Source organism: Sceloporus occidentalis, unplaced genomic scaffold (assembly GCF_023333645.1).
Source record: "Sceloporus occidentalis isolate IW3139 unplaced genomic scaffold, rSceOcc1.0.p SCAF_8, whole genome shotgun sequence".
NCBI lineage: Eukaryota > Metazoa > Chordata > Lepidosauria > Squamata > Phrynosomatidae > Sceloporus > Sceloporus occidentalis.
This window is the reverse complement of record NW_028316988.1, coordinates 8645333-8667380: the sequence shown is the minus strand read 5'-3', so window position 1 is coordinate 8667380 and position 22048 is coordinate 8645333. Positions and strand designations below refer to the sequence as shown.

Here is a 22048-nt window from a genome sequence, read left to right as displayed (position 1 = left end):
TAAAGCTCCCAATAAGGCCACTAACACAAGTCGAACTTTTCCACACCACCAGACAGCTGTTAACATTTGGCTATGAGGCCGACAAGGACTCTAGAGCCCATCTCCTTGGCAGACCTCAGGACTGCCAATGGGTCTTGATATAGAGACCATCTTGGTTACGTGAGGGGGGCATGTGAGAAGCACATCCTCGGAAACGTTGGTTGGGCAACCTTCTTAGCTTCTCCTCCATGTGTTTCCGTGGCACTGAGCATCACAATGGAGCCGGGTTCCAGAGGAAAACCTTGAACTCTACTGGCCAGATGTAAGCAATGAAACCAGTACCAATGGTCATCTGTCGGATGGCATGTGCCATGGCTCCTGGGGTCAGCCGGCCTTCCCAAAGAGACCTCTCTATGGGACTGGAGGCTGACCATCAAATGGTGCCCAGTCCCCACCGGTGCTTACTGGGGCACAAGGATCGGTTTGCACATCATTGCGATGCCATGGCACATTCATGATCTGGGCAGAAAAACAGCAGAGGTCAGGCAGTCCAAATCCCATCTCAGTCCCTCCACATTTGGTGGAGGGTTTATAATTTATTGTATTGTATTTTTTATCTTTCTATTGTAACCCACCTCAATACGCAGGGAGAGACGGGCTAATCATCATCATCATCATTATTATTGTTATTGGTGGCTGCTTCCCAGGCCATTCAACCTTCTTGGCCCTTGTCTGGTCTCTTTCCCCTTGCAAGAGAAGATCTCTTTATCTAGACATGCCTTTGGCTCTTCATTTATGGAGTGGAGGGGTATTTTAATGCGGTGTTTCTCTCTTTTAGTCTCCTGGGATTTGTAGTTTTTAAAGATCTTGAGCTTTCTTTGCCCAAAAGTTCTGGCGCCTCGCCAAACTACAGTTTTGGGATTGTGCAGGATGGAGCCACAAGGGATGTCAAACAGTGTTATTTCTACAGTGTGGATGCATTGGGGAGAGCATTGTTGTGTAGTGATATATCACACGGGGCTTTTTGCTATGATGGAATGAAGGGATAGGTTGCAGGGGTCACTGGGGCCAGGATTCAGATGCAGGAGCAGTCAGGGGATAATGGGATAGGTCCCTGGGAGTCACTGGGGCCAGGACTGGACTAAAGGAGCAGTCAGGGGGTGATGGGATAGGTGGCAGGGTGGCGGAGAGGAGGAGATGGCATGAAGGAGGAGGAGGGGGATGAAGGAGCAGGACGCAGGGGGCCAAGGGGGGCGACATCGGAGTGATCTTCCACACCAGACCAATTCGAAGTGAAATCAAAGTGAGCTTGAAAGCATATTCTGTGAATTCACTTTTTTCCGATTTCACCAAAATGAGGGGTCACTTTGGAATCACTGCGGAAGCGCCATGGAAGGAGATCCCATAGAAAGGAATCTCATCTGATAACACATTCATGTTATGATGTGAATTCGCATTGTGGACCCGCAGTCACCCCAGATCTGAGCTCCTAAAATCCCCCAAAACTTCTGTGTGATAAACACTTATGACTCTAGGGACCAGGGTTCGAATCCTTGCCGGGCCACGAAACCCATTGGGTGACCTTGGGCAAGTCACAGTCTCTCAGACTCAGATGCAGCCTCAGTCTACTTTAGTCGGGGCTAACCAGCAAGATCCAGGTCCTTGTCTATCATATTTTATGAATATTGTGTTATATGTTCCATGTATATAAGCCGCCTCGATCCACTGGGAGACACTGGGTACAAATAAACCTATTATTATTATTATTATTATTATTATTATTATTAGGTATCTTGGGCCTACACCAATCTCATCCACCTTCCTTCTGTTTCTCCAGGTTTGCACCAGATATGAAACGACTCCTCCTGGTTTTTGTCCTAGGAGCAGGCGGTAAGGGATGCCAAATTCAGCATCTTCTCTTCTTCATCAGCAACCGACAACCATCTTTCCCATTTCAAGTCCATCAGTATTAGGGTTGCCAGCTCACCGATGTCCTTGGCCCTGAGTTTTGAGATGAATGGTGGTCCTTATTAATGCCATTAAGCATTATGCATTAAATAGCAACTGCACTCAAACATTCAGACACACACCACATTTTCCTAGTGGGGCCCAGTGATGGGCAAAGCCAAAAAGTTGGGGTCCAAAACTACCAATTCTTTTGGCAGAGAGCTCTTATTGCCCAGAACTGAGCCTTAGGAGAGCCATTTCAAACTTTCAGAATTGGGGGGGGGGGCACGAAAGCTTGCAGAGTGACCAAGAAACATAGAGAAGGGAGCATAACCACTTGAGGACAACCAGAGGTCCAACTGATCAGAACCAGAGAATTCAGTCGTATGGTCTGAGGTTCTCCTCTAAACTCAACGGAGGTCTTTTCTCACTCTTTGGGACCTAAACTCCCCAATGTTTTAGGACCAACCTCCCAAAACAAGCAGGTGGTGGTCTAGGAGGGATGTTCTGGGATAAAACCAGAGGACCTCGGAGGACCTGATGGGTCATCGTCTCGTTCTTCTCTTCCCGCAGTGTTCTCCATCATCCACAGCAGCCTCCTCAATTTCAAGGTGATGATCGAAAGGTTGACTCACAAGAATGCCCTCATCTATTTCAGCGGCTACGGATGCTACTGTGGAAAAGGCGGACGCGGGAAGCCAAGAGACAAGACCGATATGTGAGTCTGGGTTGGTAAAGCATGGGCTTTTCCGTCACCTGAATATGGGGTTCTCCTCCTGTAATTCAGATACATATCCAGTTTTAGTGGAGAGCAGCCTTCTCCCAGAATCTAGTACTGCTGTCTTGACATCTCCAGATCATAGGCAGGAATGCAGAAAATTATAATAGATGCCCACGACAGCCAGACAAGGTTGCTCCTTCTGCCCTGCAATCCTGCCCATTGGGTTTTTGTCTTCCTCCAGTTGCTGCTACCTGCATGACTGCTGCTACGAAGGCTTGCACGAAGTGAACTGCCATCCGTACACCGATCACTACAGATACCTGATCATCAATTCTGACATTTTTTGCCGTAGGTACCAGTCCCATTGCTGGACTCCAAACAGAGGGTCAGAGGGAGGGACACTTTTAAATCATAGAAGCGCTGGAGGAGACCCCAAGGGCCCTCCGGTCCAATCCCATTCTGCTGTCCAGGGACTCACATCCAAAGCACCCCTAATAGATGACTATCCACCCTCTGTTTAAAAGCCTCCAAAGAAGGAGACTCCACTACTTTCCAAGGGAGCATCTTCCACACTTACTATCAAGAAGTTCCTCCTAATGTTTAGGTGGAATCTCTTTTCCTCCAATTTGAATCCATTGCTCCATGTCTTAATCTCTGGAGCAGCGAAAAACAAGCTTGTTCCATCCTCAATGATATCCCTTTAAATATTTAAACATGTCACCTAGTGATTCCCAAACTTTGGTTCTCCAGGTGTTTTGGACTTCAGCTTCCAGAAGCCTCAACCAGCTCAGCCAACAGAAGTCCAAAACTTCTGAAGTCCAAAACATCTGGAGAACCACTGATGGTGGTTCTTAGCCTTCTCTTCTCCAAGCGAAACATGGGGGTTTATCACGCAAAGGTGATCAGGAGTTGATCCCGTGAATATCCTGGAAAAATCGCGTAATTGCGTGCAATGATTTCACACAACGTCGCACAAAACCAAAGTGGTCACCAAGAAGCATTGACGCGCATCTTTTTACTTTTGGGATTTCAGCACCTACACATTTCCGATATCACTTTATGTGCACAAGTGCGTGTGATCATTGTTCATGCAATTACACACCATTTCTGCTTTGTTTGTGGGGTGCTTTAAATGCGCTTTAATCTCTCTTTAATGCTGAAATCAGCCCCAGGGTGATAAACTCCATACCCAGTTCCCTAATCCACTCCTCATAGGGTTTGGTGGCTTCCAGATCTTCCACCATTTTGGTTACTCTCCTCTGGACATGCTCCATCTTGAATTGTATTGCCCTCAACTGGAGAGTGAGGTCCAACCAAAGCAGAATAAATTAGTACTATTACTTCTCTCGATCTAGACACTATTGATGAATCCTAGAATCACCTTGGCCTTTTTAGCTGCCGCATCACATTGTTACTTATGTTTAGCTTGGGGTTTTAAAAACTGGTGACTGGCATAGAGATGGTTTGTTGAAGCGGAACGGTCACCAGTCTTGTCCTGAGGACTGTTTTGTGTTGTTTCCACAGAGTACAGAAACAGAAGCCTGTGCTCCAGACTGGCCTGCGAATGCGACCGGCGAGCCACACTGTGTTTCCAAAGGCAAGCCAAAACGTACAGCAAAAAGTTCCTCCACTACCCCGCCATCTTGTGCAAGGAACCGACCCCGAAGTGCCCCAAAAAGAAACAGGAGCAGAGCAAGGCCTCCAACAAAGTGCAGAAACCGAGTCCAGGAAACGCTGGAGGCAACCGAGCCGTAAAGAAACCGGGGAGCCTCCTGGAGCTGGGATGAAAGGCTGCCAGGATTCAAATAGTCACATTAGTCTTTATTTTTAATCCATTTTTAAAATATATATATATATATACATTTATATATATATTTCCAAAATCTGAAAATTGTGCTGCTGTTGAAGTTTTACTCTTTCAAATATGGCTTTCAAAGGATACCTTTGCTTTTCACAACAAGGTAGAAAAAGCCGCATCCGAAGTAGCGTCTTGGCAAGTTATTAGAAAGACACCTTGAATTGTACCTATCTCAGTTATTAAATCTAGAATTGCCTATGACTGGACATACAGTGGGAGGGCAGAATCAATCAATCAGTCAGAAAGATCTATCTGTCTGTCTGTCTATCTATCTATCTATCTGTCTATCTATCTACTATCATCTTTATCATATATCTATTTATCATCTATCTATCATCTCTATCTATCTATCATCTATCATATTTATCGTCTGTCTGTCTATCATCTTTATTATCTATCTATCTATCATCATCATCATCATCATCTATCATCTTTATTATCTATCTATCTATCTATCTATCTATCATCTTTATTATCTATCTATCTATCATCTATCTACCTCTTTTGTTATCTGTATCTGTCTGTCATCTAGCTATACATTTTTATTCTGCCAAAGAGACACCTAAGTGATGGCGGATGCCTCTCAACATCAATGGGATGGGGAATCTGCTCCAGGTTTTAGTCCAAACTGTAAAGCAGCAACTCAAGTTACTTATTTTCCCCTAAATAAGATCAGCACCTCACCTACTTCAGCCTAAAATCCAAAGTGGGTTTGCCACCCCATTAATATGAGCTGCTCCCCTACAAGGTGCTGATCGAAATACGCAGAATGAATTAATCCCATTGTGGGAGAGAGAAGTGTTTGGTCACATAATAACAATAATAACTTTTTATTATTATTATTATACTGCCTCTCCCCAAAGGATCTCCCACACGGACCCTTAATGTTGACTGCAAGGCGCTGAGAGCTGAGCGTTAACAACATTAAAGTTAGGCCAGAGTTGCATGGTCTGGTAACCATTCAAAAGTTACTTTTTGAACTACATTGGGAAATGCAGTCCCCAAAAGTGATGGCTCCGACGTATCGGTTTCATAGTGCAACCGATCCCATTGCTACTTTTCAAACCTGAGTTACTTTGGAAAAGTGACTTTCCTTGCTCTGACTCATGGCTGATGGGTTCCCAAGTCCCTTGCGCAACGTGACACCATTAAGGACAAATGGCTTCATGCTTTGGGGGGTAATTTCCGGTTAGGATGACGAAAGATGGCTGCAGGTGTCAGTGGCCTTTGCCACCAAAGTGTTCGTCACAACCAATGACGCCACCGAGGCACAAAAAGGGAAGGATCAGTTTTTTCCTTTAAATAGGAAAGGTACTGGCTGGAGAGATTTGGACGTCGCAATCCGTCGGAGAAGAAACTTGCTACTCCAGACTGTTACTGGAATAGATTTCTCCATACCTTCCAGCTATAAAGTCCCATAGTTGTGTCTCGGAGAAGATAGTATAAATGGTGAAGATCGTGAATCGGAGGACACAGGAGTAACTTCAATTTGCAAGACGTTTTTAAAGAGATTGGAGGAGGTAAGTACTGTATGAATTGGAGATGGAAAGATTACATATGAAGTGGGAAGTAAGAGTCATATAGTTCAATGCCAAGAAATCAGTTGCTGAAACATCTCAGAGAGGTGGGCATCCATCTTCGGATAAAACAACCTGCAATGAATGAAGTCTTTGAGGTTGTCTGATCCTCTTCTGAATTGGGATCTCCTTTCTTAATCCGGATCGCACACCGATTGATCCGTAAGTGGGAATGGGGCCTAAAACAGTCTAAAAACAATCCTAAAATACCATTTTAAAATACCATGCTATAGTATTCCTCATTTCTGTGAATGGTTGGGAAAGCTGGACAGGGAAGAAAGTGGATAGGGAGAAAATGAACTCAATTGAAATGTGATGCTGGAGGAGAGTTTTATGGATACCATGGTCTATGGAAAAGACACATAAATGGGTGCTAGGAGACAGTGTGGCCTAGCAGTTTGGGCATTGGACTATGGCTCTGGAGACCAGGATTTGATTCCTGCTCAGCCATGAAACCCATTGGGAGACCTTGGTCAAGCCACACTCTCTCAGCCTCAGGGGAAGACCATGGCAAACCTCCTCTGAGCAAATCTTGCCAAGAAAACCCCAGGATAAGTTTGCCTTATGAATCGCCATCATTGAAAATGACTTGAAGACACACTACGACAACAAAAAAGCAGCTTCTCCAGTTGGTCATGTTATCGGTGACTCTCCTCTCAACTCAGCGCACACTTCCGAAGCCATAACCTTCACGAGACACGGCCGAACGTTGCATTTCCGAGTAAACCTGCTTGCAATTGCTTTCTGTTGTACTCCAAACGACTCAGAGCAATGCGTTTCATGCCTAAGGCACAAAGGTCAATGCAGTCATGCGCTGACAGTGGGAAGTCCTTCAGGCGAAAGGACAAGCGAATGGCTGAATATACATTTTATATTTGGTCTGTGGCTGCAAATAAATGATTGATTGGTTTGGTTATCGAACTACGATTGTAAATTCCTGGCCCTGTTTCTTAACATTTCCGCTGCCTTTCAAAAGCCCAGTTTCCTCCAAATTACGGGCCCAGATTGGGAGGAAAAGGAGAACAGAAATGAAACGCATGAATAAATAATACAACAGAATAGATGATTCTTTGTTCGGTTTGCATGTTTCTATCCTTTATGCCATTTTGCTTCTTGTTTTTCTCCTGAGAGCTGGGAAAGAGGAAGCGTTTTGTGGCCTCTGCTCCGGATTGCTCAAAAGAAAGGCAGCAAGGAGGTCACCTTGAAACCTTGTTTTCCAGTCGAACCAATTGCGTAAAGCCCCTCCAGAAGAACTGGCATGCTTAAATGCACCCTTGCGTGTGCGTTGTGTTTCTAAGTACCTGTCTTTGTGCGCAAACATTATAGCATTTCACGGTGGGCAGGATATTAAAAAGTGGTTCTGTTCCATGATGCAATTTTTGACTTCGGCCTTTAGGTTCATAGGAAATTTCATGGGCTTATTCATAAGGATGTGATGTGCCGGTGCAAGCGTTGGCTAACTGGGGTGTTTCACCATCCTCTAAAGAAAAACAACAACTTTACTACGAAAAAAAGAAGGCCTTGTTTTCAACACAATGAATAAACCAACAATCTCACATTATTCACTTTGTGGGTACCTTCTCATATTTAGTCTTGTTTTCCCCCAGAGCAACTCTCTCTTTCTCCATCAGGTCTAAGACTTGAAGAAGGAGGATTAGATAATTTCCTGCGTCTCGTCTCCACTTCCTCCTCTGTCTCCATTTCTCTTATATACCTTGACTTTCTTTCTGAAAACAACCCTTCTTTCCGTCGCTGGAGGTAAGCAACATCCACCTCTTCTTCTTCTTTCTTTCTTTTTATAAAATTGGTTATGTTTCTAAGTGCATTCTGGATCTTTAAGACTTACCAATGCTCCATTCATCCAACAATTGGATGGACATCTCTTGGAAGTCCTTGGGTTTATGGCAGAATAGGGTTGGATTGGATGATCTTTGGGGTCTCTTCCAAATCTGATTGTATTTATTATTATTATTATTATTATTATTATTATTATTATTATTAACATTTATTTATAGAGCGCTGTAAAGTCTGAATGGCGCTTTACATACTAAGGGTCAAATAAAATAAGAATGAAAACCTGCCATCGAAAACAATACTCCAGGATTAAGATATCGCTAAAATAATACTAACTAGTATACAAGAAAAACAAAGTACGCAGCAGATTAATAACCCTTGCAGACAAGGATTTTGATATTCTTGGGGCCTCGTCTTACCTTGGAGCACTTAAAAAAGGTACACGTCTGTTGTTGTTGTTGTGTGGTGTCAAGTCATTTCCAACTCATGGCGATCCTAAGGCGAACCTATCATAGGGTTTGCTTGGTAAGATTTCTTCGGAGGGCTATAGATAGTGATGTTGTTCCCATATCTATATTAAATCATTGCACACTCATTTTCTTTCCCAGATCTCTCTTAAAGAAAGATGGCGATCCATTGGGGACTGATGATAATGCTGGTTTGCGGTGAGTTATGAAGATTATATATATATATATATATATATGTATGTATGTATGTGTGTCAGTGGATGGTACACCTTGCAAGCCTTTTCATGCTTGGGACGTATCCTTCCACTTAGAGGTACAAGAAGATTTGATATAATAATAATAATAATAATAATAATAATAATAATAATAATAATAATGAGGAGCTGCTGCATTCCTTTCCTTTTCATTAAAAAAGCAAAACTCAAAAAAGGAAAATTTAGACAGTCTCCCATCCAAGTACCGTTCAGGGTCGACCTGGCTTTGCATCCAAGATCAGAAAGGATCAGGTGCTTTGAGGATATTCCAACCTATTGATGGAGTTTATCACACAAAGGAGATCGGGAGTTTATCCTGCAAATATCCTGGGAAAATCGGTGTCATTACACGAAACAATTTTGCACGCCGCCACACCAAACCCGCCATTGAAGCGGCCACAAAGAAGCCTTAGCGCGCACCTTTTTACTTTTGAGGTTTCAGCGACAATGCATTTCCAATGTGTGTGCAAATGCGTGTGATAATCCTTCACGCAATTACTCGCCATTTCCCTTTATTTGCAGGATGCTTTCAATGCGCTTTAACTTCTCTTTAATGCCGAAATCAGTGTGGTAAAACTCCTACGTGTGTATCTGCTTTCAAGTCACCTGTCAACTTATGGTGACCCCATGAATTTTGTAGGGCTTTTCTCAGGCAAGCAACCCTCAGAGCAGCTTTTGCCAGTTCCTTCCTCGGAAACTATGGCACCTATGGCACCTGCGTCTGCCGTCCGAGTGCTATCCAGGGCCGACGCTGCTTCGCATCCAAGATCAGACAAAGTATCTGGCGCTTTTTAGGGAACTTAGACCTTGGTGCAATATTGCTTTGGAGAAGTAACTCCCCCAGATCTGCAAAATACCCTGTTGACTGAGGTTTGCTTCTTTATTTGCAAAGGTGTTTCAGAGGCGGAAGGGAGCCTCTTGGAGTTTGGGGCCCTGATCAAGGAACTCACCAACAAAAGCTCCTTCCCAGATTATACTAGTTACGGCTGTTATTGTGGACTGGGCGGCAAAGGGCAGCCAAGGGATGCCACCGACAGGTAAGACAACATCTTTCGAACACGATGCTTTACAGAATGTGTGCAGCCATGTTTTTGTGGCCTCGGAAATCCCCACCAGTCCCCCAGATCTCTCCAAACCTAACCCCATTTCCCAGCCATTGTATTTAATGGGACTTGGACATCCATGGCTTTTGGGATCCACAAGAGGGTCCTGGAATCCAATTCCACCGACCCAATGTGCCATATGTTGTATCTATGGGGAAATGTTCTACAAATGCAGGGCTGTTTCCGAAAAGGCACTGTCTGTGGCACCCGCCGTTCGGACGGCAGAAATGGGTCGGAGAGCAAGGGTTCAAAAGCTGACCTTAAGGTTGTTAAACCCAAGGCTGAACATGAGGCTGTGATAGGCTGTTGGACTACTGGTATGGAGATGATGATGATGATGATGATGATGATGATGATGATGATGATGATGATGTGCAACCTCATATAATAGGTTTGTTCTGAGCAGTGTTACTTTTTCCCATCTCACAGCTGCTGTTTTGACCATGACTGCTGTTACGGAAGGCTGAGCAACTGTAGCACCAAAACAGACAAATACGAATACACCATCGAGGACGGCGGCGTCACGTGCGGTGAGCTGAGATAGATAGCTAGATAGATAGATAGATAGATGGATGGATGGATGGATGGATGGATGGATGATATTCAGGCAGGCAGGCATATAGACAGACAGATATTTTGGAATTCTGCATAAGTGAGACTCAACTCGTATGATAGATAGATAGATAGATAGATAGATAGATAGATAGATAGATAGATAGATAGATAGATAGATAGATAGATAGACAGACAGACAGATAGATAATTTTCGATTTTGGAATTCCACATAAGAGAGACCAAACCTGTATGATAGACAGACAGACAGACAGATAGATATTTTAGATTTTGAAATTCTGCATGAGGAAAATTCAAAGAAAGAAAGAGTTTGACAGACAGATATTTTGGATTGTGGAATTCCAGATAAGGGGGACTCAACCTGTAAAACTGATAGATAGATAGATAGATAGATAGATAGATAGAGAGAGAGAGAGAGAGAGAGAGAGAGAGAGAGATTATGGATTTTGGAGTTCCGGATAAGGGAGCCTCAACCTGTAAAAGAGATAGATAGATAGATAGATAGATAGATAGATAGATAGATAGATAGATAGATAGATAGATATTATGGATTTTGGAGTTCCGGATAAGGGAGAGTCAACCTGTAAAAGAGATAGATAGATAGATAGATAGATAGATAGATAGATAGATAGGCAGATATTTTTGATTTTGGAATTCCACATAACGGAGACTCAACCAGATAGATAGATAGATAGATAGATAGATAGATAGATAGATCACCTTGGAGGAATGATGAGGATGCAAATGGGATAAATAGCGTACCATCTGTTCCTGCAACAGGTGAAGGAACTTGGTGCGAGGAACAGATTTGCGAATGTGACAAAACCGCGGTGCTCTGCTTCAGAGGCAACCTGTCCTCTTACGATGAGAAATACCGTTTTTATCCAGACATTCACTGCAAAGAAGAACCGCCTTCATGCTGAGTGACGCTGCCGCAGACCACAAAAATACGCACGTATTTATACACAGGCATAATATACGCACCTCCTTTTCTTGCCTTTTCAATTCTTGCCTTTTTTGCGCTTTTGCAGTGCATTGCACACTGCTTCGGTCAAAAATTAATTTAAACCATTGTGATGCAAAAAGAGGAGTTTATAATAAAGATGAATTCATGGTTATGGTTTGAGTTGGCTGAAATTATTGGAAAGATGGAGTGCGCCTGTGTTGCGTGGCTTTTATCACTTTATCATATGCCACCACATGCTTTAGGGTTGCCATACGTTGGAAACAACTTGGAGGAACACAATAATAACAATGGGGAGATGCGGTCTTTCAGATAGTCATATAGGGCTTTATAGATCAAGATTGGCACTTATGGTTTATGGTATATATTTATGGGAAGTCATAGGAGAAACTGAGGTGAGAAAATAGGAAAGTCAGAACAGACGCAGTTTTCAACATATAAAATAGTCATGTTGGGTTAATGTTATGCTAATGAATAAATTAGTGTGAAATTAGAGATTATAAGGCTAATAACTCACAATGTATAATTATCGAGTCGCAGTTTTCTTTTAGCTTAGTAAAGGATAGCTATGGACAGAAAGGATAAGAGATCATAAGTAGAGGCCAAAGAAAAAGACCCAAAAGAAGCAAAAGCCGTGATAAGAAAACCTCAAGCATCAATCCGTCGAAGGTGGGAAGTACTATTATAGCAATGTAACTAAACCCTTATGTATTGAATTTGTGTTTGGAGTGGTCATTTTTTACTTTTTGATGTTGGAAATTGATTAAAAATGAATAATAAAATAGAAATCGATATCGGCGCTTGTGCGCTTTGAACCCAACTTGGAGCGATTGGAGTAAGCTGGGGACAAAAGTGGAAAAGTGGGAGAAGGAAATTAATAGATAATTAATTAATAAAATTTAATTTGTAAGAATTAAAATGATAAAATCAGCTGAAAATGTGGGATGACGGCAGATTAATTGGAAGGCACAAACATAGCTAGTTTTGGATCCAAAGGGGGATTCTGGGCATCGCAGTCACCAAAAGCAACAAACCGCTGGCATAAACCGCCCACAATTTGTGCAACCAACTGTGGTTTGCTTAAGGAGGTGCCACTTTCTTTCTCTATGAGAGTCCCAGCCCTATGATCCTCAATTGACTCATTCAGCACACACCGCAATCCCCATCCATTGTCCTTTATGTGCCATTGTTAAGCAAGCATAACAAAAATATACGCATAGCTTCCTCCTGGTTCCATATGTGCCTCGAACTCAGGGCACCTCTCTGGTCAGGATAGCCAGAAAACTAGGGTCTGGTGCAATGATGCTTTCACACCTTTTCCCCGCCACCCAGTTTTGCCACTAAACCAGGGATGGAAAGCACTGGGAGACCCAGGAGCCAATTTAGGGCCAAGGGCTGCAAAGAACAGCCTGAGAGGCTCCCGTTTTGGCCACCCTTAAACCATACCCTCCAACTGTCTCGGTTTGGTCTTGGTGTCTGCTCCTCAGAGCAATTGGATGCTGTCTGATCTTGGAGACTGAGTGGGGTCAGCCCTGGTTAGCCCTCGGATGGGAGATCGCCAATGCATATAGGGTGCTGTAAGGTCTATTTCAGAGGAAGCAAAACCACCTCTGTGGGTATTCCTAAGAAAACCCTAGTAGGAGAAGTTCATAGGGACATCATACGCTCTCATATCTCTTCCAGCAGGCCTTTCCTGAATAGAAACGCCCGGCCACAAATACGTTTTCCCATCTGCATTGTACTATATTGTATACCAAACCTTTCCCATTTCTCTTATTTAATTTTAAATTGTTATTTTAAGAGGTTATTTTAAATTAGAGCAGATCATTAAAAAGAGAGTCTGTGAACATCTAGAAGGCAATGCCATCATCACAAAAACTCAACATGGGTTTCAGAGAAACAAGTCATGCCAGTCAAATCTGATCTCTTTCTTTGATAAAATGACCATCTTGGTAGATGAAGGGAATGCTGTGGATATAGTATATCTTGATTTCAGTAAGGCCTTTGACAAGGTTTCCCATGACATTCTTGCAAACAAGCTTGTAAAATGTGGGCTAGACAAAGTAACTGTTACATGGATTTGTAATTGGTTGACCGGCCGAACCCAAAGGATGGTCAGCCATGGCTCCTTTTCATCCTGGAGAGAAGTGACCAGTCGGGTGTCCAGTGGGGCTCTGTCCTGGGCACAGTGCTATTCAACGTCTTTATCAATGACCTGGATGCCAGAATTGGGGACATACTTATCAAATTTGCAGATGACACCAAATTAGGGGGAGTAGCTAATACTCCAGAGGACAGGATCAAGATTCAAAACGACCTGAACAGAGCTGGGCCAAAGCTAATAAAATGGAAGTCAACACAGAGAAATGTAAGGTACTGCACTTAGGGCGGAAAAATGAAATGCACAGATATAGGATTATCGGGGACACATGGCTGAATGAAACTACGTGTGAAAGGGAGCTAGGAGTCCAAGTAGACCACAAGTTGAACATGAGTCAACAGTGCGATGCGGCAGCTAACAAGGCCAATGCGATTTTAGGATGCATCAATAAAAGTACAGTGTCTAGATCAAGAGAAGTAATAGTGCCACTGTATTTTGCTCTGGTCAGGCCCCATCTGGAATATTGTGTCCAGTTCTGGGTGCCACAATTCAAAAAGGACATTGAGAAACTGGAGCCATGGGTCCAAAGAAGGGCGACTAAAATAGTGAAGGGTCTGGAAACCATGAAGCCCTATGAGGAAGGACTTAGGGATCTGGGGATGTTTAGCCTGGAGGAGAGAAGATTAAGAGGTGATATGAGAGCCCTGTTTAAATACTTGAAAGGATGTCATATTGAGGAGGGAGCAAGCTTGTTTTCTGCTGCTCCAGAGACTAGGACCTGGAGCAATAGATTCAAACTGCAGGAAAAGAGATTCCACCTCGACATTCGGAGGAACTTCCTGACAGTAAGGGCTGTTCGACAGTAGAACACACTCCTTCCTTGGAGTGCATTGGAGTCTCCTTCTTTGGAGGTCTTTAAACAGAGGCTGGATGGCCATCTGTCAGGGATACTTTGATTGAGATTTCCTGCATGGCAGAATGGAGTTGGACTGGATGTCTGTTGTGATCTTTTCCATCTCTACAATTCTATGATTCTATGAAAAACTATTCCTTTGCAGCCCTGCCAGGAACATTTGATGGTGCTATTTACGCTGCCGCCTCCGGATCCGCCTGCGAGTGAGATTTTCCAGCTTTGCAGGTGAAGATCAGAGACGTTTCTTGTTCGGTCTTGGACTTCGGAGTCAAAAAGGAGCCTGGAAAAAATACATTTGAGACATAAAGGAGGATGGGGAAGACATTCCTAGTCGCAAGCGCGGTCATCGTCTTCGGCGCATACAGTGGGTTTTTTACGAAGGGAACGTGGAATTATTTCTCGGTTTAACCAGAATGCACCAGATCCCATTTGATCTTGGAAGCTAAGTAAGATCAACGTTGGTTAGTCCTTGGATGGGAGACGCTAAGGAACACCAGGTTCTATAGGCCATATTTCAGAGGAATAGCTGGAATACTAAGTCCAGTTCTGGGCACCACTTTTAAGAAGGATATGGCTATAAATAATTCTTCTTCTTTAATGCATCTTATTTTTATCCCCATCTGTTTTCCTTTTATTAAGTTTTAAAAATCAACAATTACCAATCATTAGTATATATTCTGTATTGATATGAATACTATTTTCCACAACGAAACAAACAACATATAACAGAAAATACCCCAACCAACATATATTGCATACATTCCTCATTCATTCCTTCATTTCTATCAATCTAACTTTTATTCTAAATCCGTACATTTTTAGATTATCTGTTAAGGAATAGTAACAATAATATATTTGTAGTTCTATTTATACTTGCCCTTAACATGCTCATATTTTGCCTTACAATCTTCCTTTAAGTTATATATTAATTCATACAAAACCGCTCTGACTAAATTAAAGTATGGTTGGAGTTTATATTTAAACCCCATCGGTTATTTCCAAAAGATATTATCCCACAAATGAATCAGTGCTTTCTGAATATACGTATATAATTGTATATTCATAACTTTTTCCACAATTAGACCTCCTTTTTTCCACCATTAGCAGGTAGATCCCACCTGTATGCATCTCTTCGTCCCTCTTTTTCAGGTGTTTTCGATGCTCACGGAAAGGAAGACGACCGCGAAAGGATGGTCACAGATGTGGTCAAGCGCAACGGGAGCCTCTTTCGGTCCTATGGCTGCTATTGCGGAATCACCGGACTTGGAAGAGGCGAACCAAAGGATTACATTGATGTGTATATTGCGCCTTTCCCCCTATTTGTCCAAGTTCTGATTTTGAATCAGATGCAATGTTTATATATCTACCTTGATTTTATTTTCTCTCTTAAAGAAGTGGATTTTCTCGTTTTCTTTCCCTTTTAGCTGCTGCCAGATCCTGAACTGCTGCTACGAGGTTTTGAGGCATTCCAGGTGCGATGCCAGAGCCACCAGCTATACTTACGTCTATGACGGTGACAATGTCGAATGCCGTGAGTTTTAATACAATAATAATAATAATAATAAATTATGTATAATAATATAATATACAAAATATAATATATATAATATAATATAAAATATAATACGTATATATAATATATATTATATATAATATATGATATACATAACACAATAATAAAATAATAAAAATAAAATTATATATAATATATGAAATATATACATATAATATAAAAATAATATAAAACATATTATATAATAATATAATAAAATAATAATATGAAAATATAATAATAATAATAATAATAATAAATTTTATTTGTATACCGTTTTCCCTAGATCAAATATATTATTAATATATAATATAATATAATATAATAAAAATAGGGAGCAGAGATGATAATCCCTTTTTACAAAAGCGCTGCAGCAAAATCCATTATAATTCATTAGGAGATGATGATACTTTTCTCAAGGGATGTTCCTATCATATTTTGAAAGCCATGCATTATGGGGCATGTTGTTCCTATCGCCCTGTGTTTGGTTTCTGTTCTTAGCTGGTCCTGGGTTATCTCTTTCTCTTTTCCTCGCTGTTGATTTTCCCTCTTCTTTCGACAGGCATGGCGAACGATTACTTGTGGTGCGAATCAAACGTGTGCGACTGTGATCTGCGCTATGCCACTTGCCTACAGGATTCCCATGGTTTGTTCAATAAAGACTTCGTTCCCTCTGGACCCAGGGATTGTCCTGGAAATGCCCCGTCTCCATGCAATGTCAGGGGAAGCCCTTCCTGAGCGCATACTGTGTTGTTGTCATTGTCGTTGTGTTTTCCTGCCTTTTGTGGGTTACAACAATTAAAAAAACCTTGTTAAAAATCCATCTGTTACTAAAGTGTGCATATATATATATATATATATAGTGGCCCTTGGTATCTGCTGGGGTTTCGTTCCAGGTTCCTGGGTGGGAGAATTGAGGGGTCATTTGGACACAAAAGCATTGGTAGAGTTAGAGTTAGAGTTAGGGTTAGAGCTAGGGTTAGAATTAGAGTTAGAGTGTGGTAGAATTAGGGTTAGAGTTAGGGTTAGAGTTAGGGTTAGAATTAGAGTTAGAGTGTGGTAGAATTAGGGTTAGAGTTAGGGTTAGAGTTATAGTTAGGGTTAGAATTAGGGTTAGAATTAGAATTAGGGTTAGGGTTAGAATTTATTATATTATTATATTATATTTATTTGTATCCCGCTCTTTTCCCAGGACTGGGACTCAGAATTAGAGTTAGAGTTAGGGTTAGGCTTAGGGTTAGAGTTGGAGTCAGAGTCGGAGTTAGAGTTAGGTGATGAAGACCAAAGTCATGGCAATTCAGCACCTGGGCACATCCTTTCTATTTTTGCCTAAAATCCAGGGACAACCCCGAGTCCCACTAACATGGAAGGCCCCACTGGTTCTGGTATCAGAAGAGAGCAAGGACGGTCTCCCTTCCCGCTTTCCCTCCACTGTCGATAATCTGATGGACCTCTATTTCGGGCCTTTTCTTCTAAGCCGAAACGCTCCAGAGACCGTTCTTGCATTTTTATGTGCCGCCCTTTCCCTCTCATTGCCTCCATCCCACCGTCCGCTCTGGAGCAACCGGTTCTGCAAGTTGATGCATTTAAGGTCATAACTCAGTGGAAATCTTAACGGGAATGTTTAAATATCTTGCAGACATGTTGCACAGCTTCCCAGATGGGGACCTCAACAATATGAACCAATGGAGGCCGAAAATTGCCTGTTTGAGGTCTGTCGTCTCCAAAAAGTCCTGAGAAATCCCTTAAACCCAGGAGAGTTACTGTTACTCAGTATAATAATTTAATATACATTGCTGAGATAGATAAACGAATAGGCTGTGTATGAACCTTCAAGACACTTGTTGACTTATGGCAACCTCATGGGTTTTGTAGGGTTTTCTTGGGCAAGGAAGACTCAGAGCTGGATTTGCCAGTTCCTTCCTTTGAAATATAGCATACCTTGGTGGTCTCTCATGCAAGTACTGACCAGAGCTGACCCTGCTTAGCTTCCAGGATCGGATGGGACCTTGTGCCTTTAGGGCAGAGGATCCCAATCTTTGCTCCTCCAGGTGTTTTGGACTACAGCTCCCAGAAGCCTCAGCAAGTTTGGCTAATAGTCAGGAATTCTGGGAGCTGAAGTCCAAAACATCTGGAGGACCATCGTTTGGGAATCACTGCTTTTGGATATTTAGGCCATTCGTTGTTGTTGTTGTTGTGTGCCTTTGAGTTGCTTCTGACTTATGGCAACCCTAAGGAAGACCTTTAATGGGATTTTCCGGGGCTCAGAAAAGAAGAAGAAACAACCAACGCTCTTTTCTGCAGAAAATGTTGTTTTTGGCGCATAAAGCCAACATGCACTTTTCACAAAGTCCTGGGTGGCAAAGAAGTCTTTGAAAACTGCTCCGTTTTCATTTTCTTGCAAAGAGGAGAAAAAATGATCACCTTATTTATCCTCGCCCCTTCGAAGGACATTTATAAAGATGTGCACCTTGCACAGCTGCCCTTTGAGGATGGTCCGGCCCTCGGGGGAACGCCTTAAACCTGTCAAAGAGACGTCAGTGAGAACCGTCAATATTGATATATCCTTTCCCTAAAGCCACAGATTAAAAACTGTCAGAACAATAGCCTGAGTGTGTATATAATGCCAGGAGAGAGAGCATGACCCACCCAGAAGCATCTCTAAGCTTAAAGTTCCCGGAACTCGCCTCTTGCAAAGAATACCTGCCTTGTTCCTCTTCTTCTTTGAGTGACGGCCCAGGAATGAAGCCTATGCTTCGAATCCCCCTGGTTCTCCTCTGTGGTGAGTCCATGTTCAAAGGGGATGGGGATGCATCAATGCCTTTAGGGCCCTGAATTTGTGGATGTAAGAATTTGGATGCACACAAAGCTTGCAAGACGCAGGTTTGTTGCCGCTGGGTGCCTTCAAGTCATTTCCAACATATGGCGACCCTGCCATTGGGTTTTCTTGCAAAGATTGGAGAAAGCTTGCCATGGTTGCCTTCCTCTAAGACTGAATTGCAAGGTGATCCAGTGTAGTCCCACAGCGGAGCAGGGATTTGAACCCAGGTCTCTCAAAATCCTAGTTTAGTACTTGCACCACGCCGGTTCTCAAGGTTTATTCAGAGGACGTTTGCCATACTTGCCTTCCTCTGAGGCTGAGTAACATGCCCAATGTCATCCCATGGGTTTCCATGACTGAGCAGGGATTCGAACTCTGGACTCCCAGCATCCTAGTCCAGCGTTCAAACCATGCGATGCAGGAATGGGCTGAGATTTCTGTTCACCAGCTTTGTCAGATTTATTTTCTTGTCACTATGGTGGCATAGTGGTTTGAGCATTGGACTATGACTCTGGAGATGAGGGTTCGAACCCCTCCTTGGCCATGGAAACCCATTGGGCGAGTCACACTCTCTCAGCCCGGGAAAGCCCCCATAATAGTACTGCCATAAATTGGAGAAGACTTGAAGGCACACAACGACAACAACAACAAAGCCATCCTGGAGTTAGGTAGAGCAAAGAATTGGCAGCTAAGTGTATAGCTGTGGAGTGTCTATGTGTACCAAACGGCACCCATGCACAACATCCGAAAGAACATAACCCTTTGCACAATGGGATTCATGCCAGTCTAAGGCGCCATGGGAAATCTGGCTGCTATTCCTCCATAGTTTCCATCCTTCCCTAAAAGCCAACCGTCTTCACCTTCCTAAAAGTAAGCAGAAAACTTGGCATACCCTACATTCAACACAATATTTTATACACAGTATTTTAAACAATTTTGCGCATGGAACAAAGTTTCATCGGAAAGCAAAGGTATCGCTACCTCAGCCATCCATATGGACAATTTTGGGATATTTTGGAATCCCAAACAAAGGAGACTCAACCTGTATTTACCCCTGGGATGTTCAACCGCCCTTTTCCATTTCCCTCCCAGTTCTCCCAGTAGCGAGCGGCAACTTGATCCAGTTTGCAGATATGATCCGGCGGGTGACCGGCAAGCCCTCGTCTTTGGCTTATAATGGTTACGGATGTTATTGTGGATTGGGAGGATGGAAGCAGCCCCGGGACGAAACAGACTGGTAAGTCAGGATGCAAAAAGCTAACCATGTCGGCAATGGGTGGCTCCAATGTCATCAAGCTTTGGGTTTTAGCCTGGACTTTGAAGGAAAGCCATAGAAATCCAAAGATATAGCCGTATTGGTCTGTACAATCCATAGGTAGAGATGTTGCAGCACCTTTGAGACTCACTGAAAGAAAGACATTGGCAGCAGGAGCTTTCCTAGACTTCAGTCCAAATGCATCTGAGGAAGTAGACTTAAGCCTATGAAAGCTCCTGCTGCCAACTTCTTTCTTGCAGTGAGTCTCAAGGTGCTGCAATATTTCTTTCCGTACTGAGAAAGCCACTTATTTTGATCGTTAATTTATTCCATCTGCCACCTTTCTCTCAAACTGAAACGTTCTAGCTTAGAAATCGTGAATTAATTGTAGTAAAGACACTACATTTCAACACATTAAACATGTTGTTCTCATTGCGTGCCTTCAAGTCGTTCCCGACTGATGGAGACCCTAAGGCAAGCCTACCATTTTCTTGACAAGAGATGCTCAGAGGAGGTTTGCCATTGCCTTTGGGGCCGAGAGAGTGTGACTTGCCCAAAGGTCACCCAGAGTGTTTATATATCTGAGTTTCAGAATTAAAGAAAGATTAAAGCGCATTGAAAGCATTCCGCAAATAAAGCGAAAATGGCGAGTAACTTTGCAAAGGATCATCACACACAACTGCACAAATAAAGTGATATCGGAAATGCATTGTCGCTGAAGTCTTGAAAGTAAAATGATGCATGTCATTGTTTCCATGTGACCACTTTAATGGTGGGTTTTGTGCGACATCAGAAACCGTTTGGGATTTTTCCAAGATGTTCACAGGCTAAACTCCCGATCTCCTTTGTATGATAAACTCCTACGCCAGGATTTGAACCACCACCAAGAAGGCCCTGCTTGCTTCCAAATCTAAAGGCGCATGAAATAACCGTTTGTTCATTTTTATTACCTATCAGTCTGAAAGTATTTATGTCTCAGGTGCTGCCATGCCCACGACTGCTGCTACGGACGGATGTCGTCGCTCGGCTGCGACCCCAAAATGGAGATTTATTCCTACTTTATCCAGGAACGCAACATCGTATGCGGTGAGAATATAGAAAGATATATGGAGAGGTTCGGCGGGTTTGATGTGCTGGGTATTTGGAAAAGCAGAGCTGGGAAGGAACTAGTTATAAAGTCAGCTCTGAGCCGGGAAGTCCCTAGTTAGTTTAATTAATAAATTAAATTAAAAATAATTCCTTTTAACGTCTCAAATGGGAGACCGCCGAGGAATAGCAGGTGCTGTGGGCTAAATTTTGGAAATGGCAACCACTTCTGAGTATCTATGGCCGAAGACCCTCTGAAACTCATAGGTCATGTTACACACACACTACAAAGTTGCACAACAATGGTAATATGCAACGTTTAAATGCTCCTTTGCAGTTACAGGTGTGCGGTTGCACTAAATGCAGGAGAAAATTGTAAACGTATTTCAAAACTAAGCTTGCACACTGCTCATATAGAACAATGCGTACACTTACACATTAATGTACATGCATACTCACACTCGATCCCTTCCTCCAGCGCATGCATGCTCAGGGTGACCCAGATCTCTGCTTTCGTCTGTCTTTGCAAATATGTAAACGGTACAGAATTAGGTACTAGGTACAGCATAACATTAGTTTTCCCTGATAGCTGTGAAGGCAACATGTGCAGGAAAAATGTAAGGATCCAGCCTGATTTTGAAGGGATCACAAGTTTATGTAATGTGTGAACCCATCCAATCCATTGCCTTTTTTTGTTGTTCCAGGTGGGGAAACCATGTGCCAGAGAATGATCTGCGAATGTGATAAAGCCGCCACCCTCTGCTTCCGCACGTCTGCTTACAGCATCAGAAACATCTATTTCCCAAATTTCCTTTGCAGGGGTGCAACACCGCCTTGCTAGGGTCCTATGCCCTCTCCACATGGCATCACCCTCCCTTCCAAGGGCCCTGCCTACGTTTCCCAAATGTGCCAAAGTCACATCTGCATTAGGCCACAAAATGCCTAGCCAGGTTGAAAGCCAGCTACACTTTTTCAAGGAACCATACACATGCTACCCCATTATAGTGCTATGATTTCCACTTCAGCTGCCATGGGTCTTGTCATTGAGGGAAGGGGCATTCAGAATCCACACCTTGCGCCTTG

At 42.9% G+C, this 22048-nt stretch overlaps 3 protein-coding genes and 1 long non-coding RNA gene across 4 annotated transcripts; 3 read left to right on the top strand and 1 right to left on the bottom strand.

Annotated features, from left to right (window-relative positions):
- Nucleotides 1-196: 196 nt before the first annotated feature.
- On the top strand, nucleotides 197-11356 carry LOC149307795 (uncharacterized). Its single transcript, XM_089536812.1, has 9 exons — nucleotides 197-301; nucleotides 1817-1869; nucleotides 2500-2644; nucleotides 2889-2995; nucleotides 4172-4424; nucleotides 8498-8541; nucleotides 9490-9634; nucleotides 10130-10230; nucleotides 11054-11356. The coding sequence occupies exons 1-9, from the start codon at nucleotides 228-230 to the stop codon at nucleotides 11194-11196; spliced, it is 1065 nt and encodes a 354-aa protein (XP_089392938.1). The 5' UTR covers nucleotides 197-227; the 3' UTR covers nucleotides 11197-11356.
- A 3177-nt stretch (nucleotides 11357-14533) lies between these two features.
- LOC149307794 (phospholipase A2, membrane associated-like) lies at nucleotides 14534-16575 on the top strand. The gene is made up of 4 exons (XM_089536940.1): nucleotides 14534-14615; nucleotides 15401-15548; nucleotides 15676-15782; nucleotides 16366-16575. The coding sequence occupies exons 1-4, from the start codon at nucleotides 14564-14566 to the stop codon at nucleotides 16539-16541; spliced, it is 483 nt and encodes a 160-aa protein (XP_089393066.1). The 5' UTR covers nucleotides 14534-14563; the 3' UTR covers nucleotides 16542-16575.
- Nucleotides 16176-20990, bottom strand: LOC149307793 (uncharacterized). The gene is made up of 3 exons (XR_016282209.1): nucleotides 20830-20990; nucleotides 18228-18326; nucleotides 16176-16582 (listed from the first exon to the last, which is right to left on the bottom strand). It is a non-coding gene; the product is annotated as an uncharacterized LOC149307793 (long non-coding RNA).
- On the top strand, nucleotides 18570-21806 carry LOC149307792 (group IIE secretory phospholipase A2-like). Its single transcript, XM_089536939.1, has 4 exons — nucleotides 18570-18585; nucleotides 19717-19861; nucleotides 20859-20965; nucleotides 21670-21806. Exons 2-4 carry the CDS (start codon nucleotides 19758-19760, stop codon nucleotides 21804-21806), a joined length of 348 nt encoding a protein of 115 aa, XP_089393065.1. The 5' UTR covers nucleotides 18570-18585; nucleotides 19717-19757.
- The last annotated feature ends 242 nt before the right edge of the window (nucleotides 21807-22048 follow it).